The sequence below is a fragment of the Dreissena polymorpha genome, chromosome 15 (assembly GCF_020536995.1).
Source record: "Dreissena polymorpha isolate Duluth1 chromosome 15, UMN_Dpol_1.0, whole genome shotgun sequence".
Lineage (NCBI taxonomy): Eukaryota > Metazoa > Mollusca > Bivalvia > Myida > Dreissenidae > Dreissena > Dreissena polymorpha.
The window spans coordinates 31196791-31217095 of NC_068369.1; the positions used below are offsets into that span (position 1 = coordinate 31196791).

At 32.0% G+C, this 20305-nt stretch overlaps 1 protein-coding gene and 1 long non-coding RNA gene across 9 annotated transcripts in view; both read left to right on the forward strand.

Moving 5' to 3' along the window:
* The window catches only part of LOC127861221 (uncharacterized), a 361489-nt gene that overhangs the window by 5413 nt on the left and 335771 nt on the right, over window positions 1-20305 (forward strand). For 7 of the 8 annotated variants that reach the window (XR_008040136.1, XR_008040137.1, XR_008040138.1 and 4 more), the window contains exons 2-3: window positions 3796-3987; window positions 4173-4288. Coding sequence is in view for 5 of the 8 variants with exons in the window: in XM_052399629.1 (XP_052255589.1) it covers window positions 3796-3987; window positions 4173-4288 (308 nt within the window). In the remaining 3 variants the exon portion in view is untranslated. Of the gene's footprint in view, window positions 1-387; window positions 470-3795; window positions 3988-4172; window positions 4289-20305 lie in introns of those variants that run through there. The other variant, XM_052399624.1, reaches the window with a different exon arrangement.
* LOC127861236 (uncharacterized) lies at window positions 14101-16769 on the forward strand. The gene is made up of 3 exons (XR_008040142.1): window positions 14101-14179; window positions 14320-14419; window positions 15676-16769. It is a non-coding gene; the product is annotated as an uncharacterized LOC127861236 (long non-coding RNA).

Sequence of the window (20305 nt, forward strand, 5' to 3'; positions counted from 1 at the left end):
ACATCGTCTAAACACTAGATATTTCACAAACAATTACAATGGTGTTTGCCAACCCTATTGAAAGGTCCAAGCGTCCTTATTAACATCAGTTTTAAATATTATACTAATAAACGTGTACCATTGAAGAAACTAATATTAAACTATTTGTAAACTGGGTGCTTTTCAATAGTTACAATTTGATTAAGTTTCATTGCTTCAATATTTGTTAAAAAACAACTGTGTCGCCCTCGCGGTTAACATCAGTTTTAAACCTAAACAAGTTTACACTACTTGTAAAATTACTTGATAAATCATCAAGTGAATAGCTATGCTTTATGTAAAACCATACCACAATACACGCGTGCATTATCATTACCGAGTGTACTTCCTCATTCAGTCAGTCTTAATCTTCAGGACAGTACAGAATGAGACATAATGTGGTTTTACAAAATTATGTGCGTCATTATGTTGGCTACGGATACTGTACACGGTAAATATATCCGTTTATTATAATTACGTTCATGAACTGATAACTATATGTGTCAACGTTTATCAAAATATAAAGCCTAAACGCATATTAACTACATAAACAAGTATTAACTGTTATTAATATCGTAGATAATAAAACAAAAAATTAATATTACTTAAAATAAGTGCTAATCTATGCTAAACGCTGATTTACTAAACCAACACATGAATATATGTAAAATACGTATTACAAAGACCGTGCTAGTTAATATTGATTACATTTGTGTGTAAATACAAGCCGGAAGTACATTTTAATACGAACTCATCTTTCAAGATGATTTATGTATTCAGTTATAAAGACACGGAAGTATCTAAAATATATAAATGTGACACCGATAAGGGGATTTACCTTCCGTATTTGACAATCGAGTCAACTTTTTATCTAAAAAACGGCTACGAAATGAATAGTAACATGTATTAGGTTCATTTGGAAGCAGGTATGTACATGTATGTAGCATTAAAATATAATAACGATGTTTTCAATACCCCGAATATTTATGAAAATACTCAGGCTCAATATGTGTGATACTTTGAAATATGGCTTTAAGTTCGTCACACGGAAGTGTCAGTTTTGTTGGTTTGGTCGTTTTTATAATTATTCGTATTTATATATAAGTGGTTATATGCGCACAGTTTGCAAAATGATATATTTTTCGTTTGAAGATACAAATCCGGTGTTATCTTTGATTAGTCCTGCTTCCTGCAAAAGCATCGTGATTAAGCGTGATATCAATATATCTATTCATATCTATGAGCATGTTCTCTCGAGCGTGTTCGTATGTGTGCTTTCTTACACATAACGCAATACATATGAGTGAAAACATAGCAACCTCTTCCGTTTTTGCTTGAAAAAAGGCAATTTATAAATCAAACACTTAATATCAAATTTAAATAACGTAAGAACCATCGTTCCGAGTGTTCACATCATGTAGAAACTTGTTTATTGATGCACACATTAAGTAGGAACCGCTATTTGCATGTGATAAGGATGACAACCAAGGTGTCCAACAATTAGACAACCCAATGAAACTCTTTTGCTACATAGATAATATCCGAAAATCAAGTGCCCGAAAAAGAGGAATGACGTGTTTTAACTAATCAAATGTTATAATTGTGTTAGAGATGAATACGTTTTAAGCAATATATCGTCGTCGTCGTCATCATCATCATTATCATCATCAGACACATTTGGATTGAATATATTTTGCAGAGCAATTAATTATTTACATTACATAAACTACCAAAGATGGATTGCTTATTCCTAGGTAAAAATTGTATGGCATCATATTTTTGCCGCTATTGCTGTCAAGAGGTAAACATTATGTGACGAAACTGTTTGAAACGCTTCATTACTTTGATGAGGCGTGCATACTACCATGACGTTCCGGTAAAGAAATATATATATTAGTTATGTGCAAATTAATTAATTATGTAAAACAGTAATACAAATGTTCACAGTTATGAATTGAAAACAAGCATAGAAAGCTTTATAACCATTTATGATGGGTTTACTCACATCTGCTTTAAGTGCACAATCTTGCTTTGATTGATTTGATTATTTTAACCAACGTCTGCCTGAAACTAACCTGGACTGTTGGTGCAGCTTAAATCCACACAGGAGATTTAGAACAAATTCTGAAACTAAATGTAGGAGTAAGGATTTAATTATGAAAGTATAAACACTTAATACATTTGTGTACGAGCTTGCTCTATGTATTGTTCTGCCATATTGCAACACTGATTTGTTTGTGCGGCATTATAAAGAAGGCATTTGAAAACCACAAGGATGATCTCCTTAAATATTGTTTATTTTATAAGTATACAAAATATACGATCACATTATATAACCAATATATCAGCATTTCACATAAAAATTGTAGACATCTAATTTATCTATTGTATATTGTAATGTTAACTAAATCTACTATTTGTGACGTACCGTTTAAAAGTTTTATCGCTATATTTGGTCATGCTAAATAAAAAAAGTTTGTTTGTTCGCTATGAATTACATGTTTTGACAAAATGCACTACCTATTAATTTAACCGATATTTCATGCAACGTAGTTAGTTGGAATCAATTACAACTTCTAGACGAATTGATGTCAAAAAGTTCTTAAAAATAAAAATATATATATTGTGTGATAAAGAAGGTACACGATGTCTTTCTTGAAGTCAAATACCCTAATTAAACAACGGGCGTTAACGAGACATAATAAAGACACGCACATGCAACATAAGTTTAGTATTTTAGTTTCTTATCAACATGGTATATTGTTGTTAAATGAATAAGATGATATCAATTTAAATAACACTTCTCCGGATGTTTTCCTTCCTAAGTCAATCATTTTTTTTAACTAAGGCATACGCATTTGATTTTACATGGTCTTGTTAGTATTTATTCTTGCAAAAAATAGATGCAAGTTTTCTTTGTTAATAGTGTATGTGACCGCATTGAAGTATTGGCGACATTTTTAGCAGTTTCAAATAATTAAATAAGTCAGATTGAACATTCTCTAGAATAACATATTTTTATATGTTTTGTTTTGAAATCGATACCTCTCGCTAACTGTTCAATTTGCTTATATTTATCCGTTATTTAGAACCAAAGAGGCGGTATTTGATTGACATAGCAACTTAAATATTTTTTAAATAATTCATGTTATCATATTGCAAAGACAAAAACGCAGATATATTCAACGTTTGAAGCAAACCGCTACTGAATAATTGCTAATCATGTACGTTTATAATGGTATGAACATACTGTTTTGTCACATAAATACACTTCTACACCATTCATCTTGTTATAATCGGCACATATTTGATAATGGGAAAACAACTGCAGCCAGTTCGTTGTATTGTTATTATAGATACCATGTGTGTTACCATTTGTAAATCATCGAAGAATATATCACGAATGTTGAAGAACAAATATTTTCCTAACGGGTACAAACACTTCATTGACCATAAGTCCGATAATTTGCAGAAATTTATCGTTTTAAGTTTAATAGTATGGCGGATATTAAAAGTATTTAATATAAACACATGTATATTAATGTTGTTCATGGGCATTGGTAAAGTGATATTTTGATAGAACAAATATTGCAAATACATTGTGTTCTCACTTCATAAAATATATTCAAATATTTCTATTTAGAATTATATTTCACTAATCAAAGTGTTTTTACTCTCACCATTTATATGTCAGTACAAATAGGGAATTAACAAGATAGTAAGCGTTATTATATAAGTGAGAAATGACAATAAGATAAGCCGTCATAACATTTAAAGGTACCGAGTACACGATATCCAATGAAACGACAGACTGGAACCATGCGAGTTGCGAAATGGCCGTTCCCGATCTCACGTACACGCAACAAGATGGTTGGCAAATTGACAAACAACATTTGAGTCAATTGAATATTTCTTCAGATGGCGTTTGGATTGGGTACATCAATGCCAGTGTGGCGTTTGAATACTTAGGTAAAGAACAATTCACATATATTAGATAACAATTAATTCAACATTTTGTCAAACGTGACATGTATCAAAATTTTGTTATATTGTGATTGTACAGTGGTAATGTGTTATGTTTGTTTTTATATAAGCTATAATTGTGATTTATAAAACAATACGATGTGTTAATTTAGCAAGTATGGCTATTTTAGGTTGCTTACAAGTGTCAAATCCAGTCGAAACACAATTATTGAACAACATCGGTGACTGCAATTTGAAGTGCAAAGGAAACATATTCGGTGTGAAAAAGGACAGCCCAAGTATACAAGTAGGCATTATAGTATTTTATTAAGTGAAATTAAATATCAATCATTCGGGTTTAAAGGGTTAAAGTGTGATGATGAACTTTAATAAATTATTGGAAAATTAGTTTATATAGTATTATGAAAATTTACCAGATAAGGAATTTATATAACAAATAATAATCGTCAATGTGTACAAAACGCAAACGCATAATCATACCAGCGGTATTCTAGTCTTATTGATGTATTATCCGGAACATGCTAATGATATTTAATTTATATAATTGTTAAAGCGGGTATATACGATTTTGTCAAATATTTATGAATTGATATAAACTGTGTAAAAAACTTATTATATATATATTTCAATATAAATTAAAATAAAAGTTAAGAAGAACATATGTCGAAAAATGCGAAATAAGCCAGATATTTAATTCTGAAATTGAAAACGGCTGTACAGCCGAATTCGCCAGCATGTATACCATACATGTACGATGTGCATCTAAACTTAGTTTAACGGTTTATTTGAATTCCTTTCAACGATATCTATTCATACGACACACGAACACTATCTCCGATCCTAATACAAAGACGAATGCTTCGGTTATTGTAGGAAAATATGTACGTCACTATCGGCTCGGGGCGCTAATTTGTCTTTGCTGCATTTTATGAAATTCGGCTTTAATGTATAATTTTTCTTGCCTATTCTGTGTTATTGTAACATATTTTATCAATATATTACAATTAAACACATATAAAAAATCGTATATACCCGCTTTAATATGTTTGATGCCTGTGCAACATCTTGTGTAAAAAGTGAGTTTCTAGAAACATTTTATTATGATACAGAACACGTTTTATGCTGACAATCTGTTCATTTCAACTCCAATTCAAATGCTTATATAAGTTATTGTGTGATGGTCACTTAAATACATGTAACACATTTATTTGTTCAAGGGTGTTATATGCCTGTGTATCGGCAGCAGCGATGACATGACAGCCCAATCCTGCACAGACGTATGTGACCAAGACTTTATTTGTGGAAAGCATAATACAGATAACTTTGCAATCTACAAGAAAACAAAAGGTAACTTTATTTTGAAATATAAGTGTGTCCTTTGAAGTAATGTATACGCAATTAATTGTCGCACTATTTTTTCTGAAATATTAGGATGGCGGAAAACTTGTTATAGTCAACGTAAACGCTCCATTATAACGACAAATTCTTCGAAAGTGTTGGTTGATTTTAAATAACACTACATTAATAGCCATTTCGTGATATTTTTCTAAGTCAAACACATCGCTCCCGTCCGCTTCATAGATATGTCGTCAGAGATAACAATGTTTTAAACAATTTTATATTTACATTATGTTCTTCTTAAATCGCAAGGATTATGGATGTATGGACTTATGGTGTAACCTCGTATATTTAATTCTTGCCCCATGGGTCAAAACTGTTTACACCCCAGAGATCACACGATTTATAAAGACTTATAAAGCAAAGTAATGAAACAGTGTTTTCTCTGAAACACCAAGGATCAGATTGTCATATATGACATGTCATATTCGAAAGAGGGCATCTACTTATTGGGTTAAAATCATAGCCCTGTGGTCGTAACGGCCCACTTTAATTGGGTAACATGAAATAAATATGTATATATTTATATATTCAATACATTTATACAAATCTCGAAAATAACGCGTGGGAAAGACAGTGTATATAATGCATGTAACATCATATGGCGGTACACAACTTAGATGTTTAAAATCATGTCCCTATTTTCAAAACTGGCAACCACCCCTGGATAACATAGACACTTTTCTCTGAAACGAAATGCCCAGATATTTGAGTTGGTATGAAACATCATGTAGTAGCCATGAACAGTTATTGTTTACATCGTGAACTTGGGTTTACATTTCAATTAAAAAGACTGCGCAATGCTTTAAAATATTCTGCGTTGAACCGAAATGGTTATATATTTAATATATATTGTGCATATCGTGCAGTTATCATATACACTGTTAGTTAATAAAAATCACATAACTGCCCCGTCCATCGGATCAGATTTTTTATTTTTGCTTATAATAAAAAACTTAAAAGTATGTTTATCTGAAACCACATGTCGCTAAGCTTTTCTATTTCGTATATTACATCACGATGGTCGTTTTTGAAGATAAGTTTGGTTATGCTCCTTAGTAAAAAACCGGCAAGGCCTAAGGGGTTTACTACTATTGATAGACTAGTTTAGCATGATCAGTTTAAAAATTCTTCTACTCCTCAATCAAAATGTTGGTATGTTGTCAAAGACATGAAATATAAGTCATCTTAAAAGATTGATCAAGTCAAGCCGTGGGTCAAAACTATTCACTACTTAAGTAAAAAACCATTAAAATCATATTATGTATATCCTCTATTCCTATAACTTCGTACAGCCCTATAAGATCGTGTATTTTTTTATGACGTAAACTTCTAAACAACGTTCGAACGCAAGTGCCCGAAAACTGTATACTTTTGTAACAAAACTCATGAGAACAAAATAAATAAATATGATATAAATTGTCCGTTTTTCTGACCTTGTTCCCATAGACAATGTATACAATCTTTCACCAGACGGACGCGGCCATGTCTGTCAATGTTTTGATCGTAAAATGTTGCAATGGTAGTTTCCCTTGGAGGCCCGTCTCGAATTTGTAGTTTGCTCTCTGTTATGAGTACTTTGCATTACAATACAATTTAAGTACGCTGTGTATGCGGACAATTTTACCCCCCCCCCCCCCCAATGATGACTCGAGACAATACGTTAAGATCCTGGCCTGGGCTTATTACGATAAATGTTCTCACTACGTTCATTGTGGATTTTGTCACAAAACAACTGTCATTAGAAGGGGTGACAGATTTGTATGCCCCCATTGTGAATAGAATTTTATTTAGCTATTTTCCGCTAGAAAATACACTTTATCTAGACCTCTGAATACAGTTATCACAGTTCGTATTTCTTTTTTATGAAGACCAGTTTTGTTTAAACCATTCTGTTAAATACAATTTATTAACGAAATTAAATCTTAAACAACACATATTTAATACAAATAAACACATATTCACACAAACATATATTAGTTATTATAAACACATCCCAGGGCCTCGCTGTGACGTCATAAAAATCGTATCACGATCTTATAGGGTAATTCCGTGTGACGAAGAATACGATGTTCATGAATGTTTAAAGGTACGCAACATTATTATTATTATCTGAAAACAAACATATCTCACTCGTTATTTGTTAAACAAAAGATGAATATTAAAGAATATATCAAGTTTAGTTATTGTCTAATAATGTATTCATGGAATATATGCCTTTGAAGTTTAAGGTGCTCGAACTTATAGGTGTAGAGGCTACTTATTTTGCTAAATATTGCCAGATTTTGTATGTAATACTGTCCTCTTCATGTCTGCCAACTATACGCTAATGGTGGTTGTGGATATTTTTTTGTATAATGTATATAATAAACTCTTTCGTAAAACCACAAATTAAGGAGACGAATGTTTTTTCGAATCGTAATACAACTTGTTTAAAAATGTGTTATAAATATATCTCGATCGAGTTAGAAAACGGTTCTGTTTTGTTGAAAAACAAGTTTTCCTTAAATTTCCTTATATTGATATAGTGAAACGTTGTGGACACTCTAGAAGTCACACTATTCGTGGAATATTTTTAAGATCTGGTCAAAAATGGTTTGTAATGATGTATTTTTCTACTTACAAATGCTGTTTGTTAGTTGAAAAACAAGGCAGCAAGTGCTTGTGAAGTGGGGTGGGGGAGTTTTCCATATTGGGCTATAGTAAAACCTTGTTAACACTAATAAATATATTGTTTGCTTGATCATTATGGAACTCGATCAGAACATCTCCAATTATGTCTAAAACTAGCCTTAATGTGGATCATGTCATTCGAAAATAAATGCAACCAGGGAGTAGGTCAGTTGTTTCGTAAATGACTATTCTGAACCTTGTGAATTCACGATTAACAAAAATGATTGACAGATGCGTATGAACTTGTTATCATTTCTTAATCGAGTATGAAACTGATTCCGGCCCGTTTAAATCATGGCAGCAAATGGATTGCGGCAGGTTTACTTATATTTCTAAACTGAGACCTTGAACTCCATCTTTCAGTAGAATTCTTACGAAAACCTGTGAACATATTTAAAGTAATATTAAAGTCAACCTGGTATAAAACTTGCTCAAAACATGTGTTCTAAAGATATATCGACTGTGTTTGCAAATGGTTCCGATCAGTTGAACAAATGGCAGTGTTTCTCATATTGCTTCAGTGAAGTAGTCGTGTTAACATGCGTACACGTTCGTGAATCTTGCTGCCATTAGTTCTTATGAAAAATCAAACGAATTCGAAGCCTTCATCTATCGCACAAGCCATTTGACCGCCAGAAGGCTGGGGAGTTTTCACAATATGGCTTTAGGGTAATCGTTTAAACACCACATTCACGTGTAAGTCTAATCGTCACAAAACTGTCTCAGATAATAGGTGTAACAATATCTCAACCAGGTTAGGTTTGAACATTGTTTCGGTCCATTGAAAAAGAAATTGATTCATTATCATTTTGATAGCAATTACATCTATGTAAGTGACACCAATGAATTTGTGTTGATGATGATTATATATAATGATGATGATAGTTATGATGAGAAGAAGTATTGAACGATGATGGTGTATTAAAGACGAAGTAAGTTTGTAATTAAATTAAAGTATTCCAATATGATATTCAATGACTTTATATTATATAGTTTTACGAAGAACATTACTTGACCTTCCATTTGATACCCATGCTATTTCTGTAACTCGATGATTATAGCACAAAGCAATAGCACAAAATGTGAAACAAAAACACTAAGTTAATCAACACAAGGTTTTTCTTATCGTACTATGTGTGCAATGGCCTGGCCGTGTCGATTTTGTTCTTATAAACACTCTTTAGGTCACATTATTTGTCAATCACCTTGTGCATTTGCATGAACATTCCGTCATTCAAAACAATTACTAGGCTGCGTTATACACTTATTCACGTGGAATTAAACACTCTGTCTGGAGGTCAACTTGAAAAGTCAAATTGTTTGCCAAATTAAACTGGCTGTTATGAATTAGAATATGTTGTGGTATCTTTTGATCCAGTACGTCCAGAGCGCGGCTGCCAATAGGTCGATCTTTTCTCCTATAAGACTAAACTAAAGATGGCTACCAGGCAAGACCTCTTAGTTTGACCTAATCATCAAGAAACTTTCTCAGAACAATTATTATTACAATTGTTTTTACACATTTTATCAGTCCCATCAAACAATCTTCATGCGATGCAGTGTTCTTAGTATGCTATTATGGAAAACATGTATACCATACTCTCTTATAAATAACCACCCGAAGACATCTTCTGTTGTGCTAATGTTTGACCTTGGTTGGAATACTGTTTCCTAATAATGTCTCGGTAAATATGTTATAAGGGGAACTTAAAACTCAGTCAGACGTCTCTTTGATTATACAAACATCAAACTCGCAGATCAGATCAGTAACATGTCTTTGGGTGCAATGTGAGTTCTAAGGACCGTTGACACCTGTAATATATTTACAACGTATACCACATACAAACTAAGTATTGTTTTACTAACATTCTAGTCAAAGACTTGATAAGAATGTTTCGGCTATGAGAGCGAGCATTTACAGCTTTAACAACTGTATATAATAACATTTGTATTGCTCTCATTTTGTGATTTCATAGTATATATACAGACATCGTAAAAAAGAAGAAAGTAAATATTTTCAAAACATTTATTAATTTGTTATTGTTTAACGACACACGGGTCAATTACTTTTATAAATAAATTAAAAACTGGTATCTAGAATAATTCATGCTATATAACTTTTTTATTTAACAGTAAATGTTCATTATATGTTTTGAGCTAATGCCTGAAACGATACACAAACTGTATATGTTTTAATAAAACAAATGTGAATCCTTTTTTAACGGATATATTTCCTTAGGAGAAATAAATCTGAAATCTTTTTTTTATTATTTTGGAACGCACTTGTCTGTGCTTTATATTTGGTCCGCGCGTTCGCTCGTGAATGACATTGCCATGGACATTTTGGCTATTGCTATAAGAAACACTGATTTTTTATGTGTTAACGTTATTTTACGATATATGTTACGAATGTTCGTCGATTGTGAGTGTTTATGGGGATTTTAAGATCCATTTTGATTCTCTTGACCCCTGATAATACTACTGCATAATTGACCATCGCCTTTATCTTGTGTTGCATTTTGTATTTCGAGTTTGCGGAGGTTAATTGTTTGTTTTGTTTTTATTTCAGTTTCTAACACGAGCGAAGATGTTCCAAATTTAAATTGTTTGATATTTCGTGCTTTGACATTGCCTTTCAAATGGCAGACTTGTAGAGATGGTGGAAGTCATAAACTTCTTTGCAGTATTAAGAAATCAGGTACGAATTTCCTAAAAGAAAATATTGTATTGTATTGTTCGTGTCCCTCGTCAATATTTGCAATGCTAGTGTGCCTTTTATTCTATTCAATCGAATTTCACATCAGACGTTAAGGTATGACATATGCAAACAAAGCATGTATTTTAAAAGTATGCCATATAATTTACATGCCATTGATACTACCATACATAATTAGATAATAAAATGCTTTTACAGCATAATGAGCGTAAGTGTAGTTATTCGCAAATATGCGACCAGCTTTTGCAAATGTATGGCCCTCTGTATTTTAGTTCAACGAAATTATACATATTCCATTAACTAATGTTAAACTTTGCTTAAACTTACACAGCTAAATTAACTTTATGTGAAGGTAAATGTAAAGCATGGGATTAAGGCTGCGACCCGCCATAGCAGAAAATAAAGCCTATTTTTTAGGTCATAAACAAGCCCCCTTCCCTCCTTCCTCATTATGTATACTTGTTTTAACTGGTATGTATACTCCAATTAAATGTATATACTCAATGACATTAATGGGAAGGTGATATCATATGAATGAGTTGTAGCTGAAAAACATTTTTAGGTGCGCAGGAATGAAATGAATGTGAAACAACTTGTTTGTATTGGTCGTTAACAGGTTAATTTGATAAGCTTTACCAATGCGAAGTGTATCAAATGGTACTGAATGGTTGTGTATTTTCCTTTAAGAGCTTTGACTCCCGACGTAGCGTTGTATAAAGTGTTCTGAAAACTATAATAGCCATATCATTATTACTATGAATTATATGGATCAACTGAGAACATATGCATTTTTTCAATGTATGGCGATATATATTTAGAAATATGCCGCTTTTGCTGTAAGCATACAACACTAGTTGTGCACATTATTTCCGTGTTAACGTCTTGTCTTTTTTAAATATATACATATTGAATATTTAACATATTACGAACACAAATGCAGATTTTTAATGATCTGATAAAATTATGATTTTCGTATTTGTATTAACCGCTGGATGTTATATTTGTGTTTTTGTCGACGGGTAACATTGTGTTTCTCATTCTGTGTTCATTCATTCAAATTTAGAAATTATTTTGAAAACGATATAAAGTTTATTTTATGTTTATATTCTCTCTAGACGGCCAGTGGGTCGCTTACAGCATGAGCACGTTCTGGTCATCATGGGTGGGAGCAAATAAAGGATGTTTGTCCAACAAAACTTTGCCAGCGACACTAAACAGCATATTTAAAGGAAAATTTATTAATGATTTTAATCAACCTCATTGGACAGGCGTCATCCGAACACACACAGTGCTGATGGCAGACGATAGAGGTACACACAATAACTTGGAAAATGTTAATTTCATTTTCCCTAAATAATACACTAATCAAAACGCCTAACGCAAAACGACAAACTAGCGTCAATAAATTAATCTTGAAAGGAAACAGCACATGAACATTGGTAGTTGAACAATACATTTACTCAATGTTTAAACGGTTTATTTATATACATGTTATGGTCAAATTTGTTCCAACGTAAATGTGTATGTAGTAATAAGTTTGATTTGTATAAGTAGCACAGAAGAAGAGCAATTACTAGCACACGCACACAAACATCGGAATGCAAATCTAAAACGTAAAAGTGTATACGCCAGTATGCACGTATTACCTGCATCAACAATAACACAATAGATGCTAATGAAACCGTATTTATTTTGAATAAGTGAAGGGTTTTAGCACTTATTTTATGTTGATTTGTCAAAATGCAATCTATATTCGTATACATAAAAACTATTTTGATGTTGTATTTCTGTGTAGATTTTATTACAATACCTGAAGAACGGACATATTCATTCTCGACAAATAGTGGACAAATCTATTTCGAAGGAAGCGGGAATAGAAGCAGTCTTTGTACAGCGAGTACGTATATCTTATAATTAAGTGGCATGATTTGCACACAACTTTGCATAATAAGTCCTATACAACACTATTTTTACAATTAAAGAAGAATTGGAAAAACAAACTATTTAAATAATGTATCAGTTTAAAGTTAAATTTTTGATCAGAAACTCTTATGATTATTTATGAAATGTTTAGTGACATTGATGTTTGCATTTGAATCAAAACACATTGGTTTCCCTTCACCTTAGCTGTACACGCTGTTAAAGTTGAATTTACTTTGGAAGCGACATACTTATGAGCATGACCTTTAACATACTACACGCAACTTCTTGTTTTCATAATGCCTTACCAGCATGCAGACAAAGAACAACTCAAAAGTTCTTACGATATTATATGCACACATAATGTGAGGGCGGATTTACTTACAAACGCATGGACAATTTGATGGACGGACTGGACAAACATAAGATGTTCCTCCATAGTTGAGTAGAGACATGATTTAAAAACGAATATATGCAATGTGTGATATAATGCAATATAGTTGTATGTATTCACTTGGGGACAATTGAATACAACCTTATGTTAGAAATAATGTTGTTGCTTCAACGTCCTATAGATGAGTTACGATTTTTTGTACAAAGGTGTAATTTATAAAACATGTCAAATAATTAAGAATTTTATTTATTGATATTAAAGCTGTGTTTAATATTGCTTCTGGTTAATTGGAAAACAGTTCCGCCAGGGGTTTAGGACATATGTCTTTTTATTGATATACTGAATCAGTGTTAACAGTCTACAACTTACATGGTTCGTTAATCCGATCTTTATGAGGGTGTTTTAAATATGTTTTCTTACGATATCTTAACTTATTATAAACATCTTCCTGGTTGGATGAACACTTTGGATACCATATCGCATAATTCGTTGTACTTGAAACCAAAATTTTGTAAAGCCGAATATAAGTTACATAAAACACTCCCTGTTTCCGTCGCATTGATTGTTCAAATTGAGAAACGTGTTACACTGTGTGATCTTCATTAAATTTAACATTTTACGTTTTCTTGAAAACAAGCAGTACTCGAGGTGTCTTAAATGACCAATTGTTATATACAGATTTGCCTATGACAGTATATAACAGTGGCAGAGAAGATGGATTTGAAACATATCCATTCACTGTTCACCGTTAAACGTGCACTGTTATGAATGTATATGCTGTCAGTTTTCATTCAAATCCTCAAAATAAGGCTACAACTGCCCATTTCAGCACCAGTCGCAACAACAACACCAACGTTTAACTTGTCAACGACAATTAATCTTACCGAAGGTAAATTATAAAAAAAAGTATTTTCCCAAAATATACACTTTCAGACTATATCATTTTAAAATTAAAGCACACTTTATTTATCATTAATTGTCTTCAAGTAAAAATAATAATAACCCTATCCATAGCAGTACTACAAGTCATCAATCGACACTCATACAGTCATCAACCAGTAATGAAAATATACAAAGTAAGCCCTTCTGTCGTTACCTGCGGTTATTATCGATGTTTTGTTTTTAATAATATAAGTTACTTACATTTTAAACAGCACATGCATTATTGTAACCTGTGGTGGGTTGCTTTACATTAATTCAATATTTATATTTTCAGAATCCACAGAATCCAAAGCCATGGGCATAGGAATCGGCATTTCAGTTGCAGTCATTTGTATAGTTGGGGCCACAATTGCTATAATCGTTCTCATGAAAAGGTTTGTTTTTACATAGGTACATGATTCAAACCTTTATAATTTAGGCAGTCGTTTAACGAATCCAATAAATCATCAGGAACTCATATATATTTAAGAATTGAATATATGCTTATCTGACCAAATTTAACTGTATAATTTGTGTAATATGCCAATTAACAGTGCATATCAATTGCTAAAATGGTATTATATTTAAACAAACTAAAAGTGTTTACAGTAATGTGCGAAGCAAAAGATATATACCTCATTGCAATCAAACAGTTGCAATAAGGCTAAGGAGCAACGATGATATTAAATAAAACAAATTATTAATTGATAGTTTTTTACTTAAATCCCCTACATTTGCTATAATTATCAAAGAGAACCTCGCCCATACATCATACATAAGCAACTTCATAAAAAACAATAACACAAATCTGTTTAATATGTCTATCATACCATTATACCATTTTAAAAATGATACTTAAATAAAATATATTCGCACCTTAGCTTTAAAACATATTGTGTATGCTCTTTGATGCGACGTCCTGAAAACTTGCCGATTCATGCAAAACATTTGTAAAAATCGTTGTGATTTGTTTGTTTACTGTTTCGTTGCTGTATGTGTCAAAATGATAATACATATACAAATCTTATTATTTAATTGAATCGGAACCACTTCTACCGAAAAGGAGAACTTAACAATAAACTGAGAGCGAAAACAACATTGTCTGCTTTAAATTCGTAGTGTCCTGAGATAAAACATGAAAGTGATCCTTTTTATCGGGCCGATATCAGAGTTACGTTATGATAAAATGCAAAAATGGCCATCTTATAAGATGTCATGTCAAACAATTAAGTGTTTTGGAACAGTATTTGATTGGCAAATAATCATACGAACCAATGGTTGTTCATACAAATGATCTCCTGCGTATGGGAGTAGATTTGCACATTTAGTCTTCTTTAAATAAAATATGATATAATTAAAATTATATCAAGGGAATATTGCCCTGCAAACTTGGAGCAGACAAAGAACAACCGGTGGGCGGAAAAATTGCATTTGAATCACAAATAATCAATGCAAACAATGATTATACTTATCGGATACACTCGAGGCATATAATCCGTACTCTGCTATTTCAAATCTTGTTCATGCGTTATTGTTTTTACATGTATTACTAAAAAAACAATAAAGTAAACACGCTGTAAGATCATACACAATAATATAAAGATTGTGATTGTAATTCAATAATTGCTAATATAATAAAGTTGTTTTTTAGACAAGTATTACCTTGTTCGAAGACTACATCGAATTCTAATACTGGCAAGCACACGTTTGACAATGCACCTGAGCAAAGCTATGAAGACCTGGTTGACAGAAATGGACAAAATGCCAACTACTCTGTACTGGGCATAAGTATTGATTGTGCTGACGGCAAAGCTCGCAATTATAATATAGAAAGGGATAAGGGTATTGAACGTGAAACAAATGACAAATGCAATTCTGACTACTATAATACCAGGGTTGCCCTTGAAAATGTTGACTAATATTACACAAATTAAACGTTTTTAAAATTAATTTAACAACCACGGAAAACAAGCATGTTCCTAGTATAAAAAGACGCATTAAACATACTAGTATGGTGATTTTAACATACTCATGTCTATCGCCCATAGTATGTATGGCCGATGCATAAGATAAATGACTTAACATGTTTCCAAGAATCTACAGTTAAGGCCTGAATTCAAAGACTGCCAATCTTATAGTTTTAAGAGCAGTATAGCGATCGGTAATATCTATGGATACGAACTAGTGACCGATTACCGTGTAAGTAATATGATACGCTAAGAGTTCTTGCAAAATGTATGATTAAATGTATGCAGTATGTTTAAATGAGCACTTTAAATAAGAATCACTGAATGAATATTCTGTCGAAAATTGTATTTAAACGCAAATTTAGAGTAACGGCATGTCCCTTTTGTTTCTAGTTATACCCAATTTAAAGCTAATGCCACGTGAATACTATAAGAACACAAACTGTGATCGCGATACGTGGTATATATATTAATGACACGTGAATACTATTAGAACACAAACTGTGATCGCGATAAGTGGTATATATATATTAATGACACGTGAATACTATAAGAACACAAACTGTGATCGCGATAAGTGGTATTGATATGTTTTGTATTCGCGTATTGCCATCATGTATTTAGTACATGATCACACAGTAAAATATGCACACTGATTTATTGGCTTATATACCAGCTTTCATCTTTCAATTATACCGTCTTCTACCACTGGTATATTGTTTTCTTATTTACTACCTTTCATTTTCATAAATATACTGCTTAGTATTTAATGACAAATTCACACAGCCTTTACACGTTTCTTAAGAGTAAAAACATGTTGATCTTGTCGACAATGTGATCTCGCGAAGTAAAGAAAAAATCAAACATTAAAACGCGCCATTAGCAAGTTTGTATAGTTATTAAACTACGCCCATCCTCCACACATTACTATCGTGCATTTCGGGAATTAAGAGGTATCATAAAATACATGTTATCAATATCGACTTTATGTTCGGTGCTGGCTTAAACGCATACGTTGGACGCACGCGATATAGATAACGAACTAAACACATTGATGCGTACCTAAACGGAATACAGTTTCATCAAACGGATTAAATTTGTTATGACAATCTTGAAAACACGTCATTGCCATACATCGGTTCATCGCATATGTTATTGAAAATGGTAAGCACATATCGATCTAATGACAAATTATTGCAATTATTCTACTCATAATTATATTACTGCTACTCTAACTACTACTACTATTCTAACTTATATTACTTCTTTCACCGATACTTCTACTACTGTTTCTTCTACTGCATTAAATAATCGAATGCAAACATTTACCATTTGGGATAAATCGACGTAAATATATGTTTTAAAATCTGGTTCAACATATATAAAATGGTTTCGAGCAATCTGCCAATTATTACATTGAACACTTTGAATATTGATTGAACAAATTTAACATTGTTGTTTCCAAAAATATGTATTGACCGTGATTGTAATGTTATGCTAGGTCAACCTGTCATTATACCAGACCTTCATCGGTGAAAATAAAAAGTGATACAGTCAGTATATTGATCCAACTGGGCGATACATCATGACAATTGTATTATACGTGTTTTACTGCACACTTTTTTGTCATGGTACGATGCGTACAATATATTTTGTAAAAAACATACTTCTAAACAATCTATAAGACACTATATCATGCCTATGTGATCTTATAAAAAGTTAATATGTCACTTTACAATTACATCAATCCAAGCATGAGTGTAATTAACTTTTTATGTACATGTCATATCCGCGTCTTCATGACGACATTACGTACGGACCTGATAGCTCCAAATATTAGGTGAAACTATTCTTATAAAGATTCAGTCAGACAAAATACCATGCTGATGTTACCTGTAAATAAGTCAATATGTCAGTTTATGAAACATACGTACATACATTTGAGCAATTAATTTAACATGTAAATATATTAGTAATTCTGACATTCTAACCGTTAACCATATTGAAAAGTTATTCAGTAAAACATTGTTTTAAACAATGAATATATACAATAATTCAACTCCCGAAACTCTATATTATTAGTATGCCTTACTTTTATAGCAAACACTTAAACTCAGAAAAAATATCAGGAAATAAATAATTGTTCTGATCTTCTTTAATTTTGAGAAGACACCGAATATAAACATAGCATTAGTGTGCCTGGCATCGCCGCATTCGAAAGCTAAATGAAAACCATTAGTTGTTAAAACCGGTTTGAGGGCTGAGTACAAGAACAAACGACGCGCCTGTCGAACATTGTCATGTTTTGTGTCCTAGTGGCGAAAGAAGCTCTACAGCTTACAACCTCTAAAATATGACACCATTATGATTTATTCAAACATAAGATGAGTGCGTGACATTTGACAAGAATACCTTACACATAAACATGTTGCATTTCATAAGACAATCACTATCATTAGCAAACCGACTACATGTACATATTCAGATCTTATTACGGATTATAATGTCAGTTACACTAAATATGTTGTTAATTGGGCAATATATATATTTCATGATAAGTCTATGTAATTATATGTTGGTTATATATCAGTTGTCGGTAATAATATTTCAGAGAATTATATCTTACTCAGTTAAGCTTAATAGTTGTACGCATCGGCATGATATAGTGTTTTATATGAGTTTGGTTTCATTTAAAATATAGGTAATTGTACCAATGCGAATGATTTATTGGGTTCATATACGGTCACATTGACACAATATAGTGTCTTGTGAAATCAATAAAAAGGTAATTTGACAATACAATGCGATAAACGCATTATACCATTAGGGAATACTGAATACAAGATCACGTCAGCATGATTTATTGTTTTGATTAATTTTGATGAGGACTTACCTATAAATTGTATTCATTATTTGTATGTATCGGAAATAAATATATATTACAAACTGCTCTTCATATGGTGACGCATTAATATATAATATATTAACAATGTGACTGAATATATTGCTGTTTGCACACACCAATATTTCATTTTGTAACACATTAGTCAATTAAGACGTGTCATTATATTAGCACGCGTACATACTAATGATGTGAACTTGAAACTCTGAGAAAGAACATAGTATATTATCTTATTCCTCCTTTACTAATACACTATACACAGACATCTTTGACATTACATGTACAATATACGCACATGTTTTCGGACAAAAATGTAGAAGTGTACATTTTAAAAACGCATATCTGTACTCATTGACGAGAATTTGAATCGAAAGAAAAACATGCAAACCAATGTCTAGTGGCTATGCATCAAGTTAAACTTCCAGTCTGCGTAACTACAACGGTTTTTTAAAGAACACAAACACACGATATTAATTTCATAAATGACCCTTGTTATATTTTAAAAGTAAACTATTGTAGTTCAAGAGCAAAATGTCGTGTGTAAAATTAGACTTACAATAACATATAAGGTAAGATTGCTCCGAAGAAACTATTGGACCAAAATGCAGATATGGCCACCGGCATAACGCAGCTCTCCAAAAACATGCCTTCTTCCAAACATCTTGCTGTTAGTGTGATATTTAGAACCTTGTCACAAGTTCAATGGGTAATGTATTTTTCATCAGAATCAAACAGGTTTATTCTCTATTACAATCGCATCTTACTATCTAATGACTATTTCGTTTACGACTAGTTAAACGTGATCTTAGTTATGTTCGATTTAGGGTTAAATATGTATGTTATTTTTGAGGAAAATGTTTTGAGATAAAGCAATCCCTTAGGCGGAAAATGATATGTATGGCAAACAAGACTACTAAATTTCAAACAAGCCAAATATAAAAATACCAAAAACAATTAAATGTTTGCGAAAACATCAAAAACGATTTCATAAATTATGGATTCAGAAAATCCAAGGATAAAATCTCAATGATATGTGTGATATACTTCATTATATAATTGGTAAGATTAAATCTGCGTTGAATTGCTACACAAAATGAGGACAATCACAGTGACACGTTGTAAGGATCTAAATATTTACCGAAACTCAAGTATTTTGGCAAAAATAGTAAGACCCCTATGTTCATATATGTTAACACTGTTATGCCCGTTTTGGCCAAGCGCACGGACATTTTTCTACGTTCGGTACTTTATCTGCATTCATTTTTTATCAAGAGCGATATTTAACAGTGTACATCTTTTTTCTTGAATGTTGTATTATTTCACTCTTTGCAAATGTAATGTATTGCCAAGCAGATACTCCTAACAGAAACGAACATAGTTCAACAAGTTTGAGAACATAACAATGTACAGTG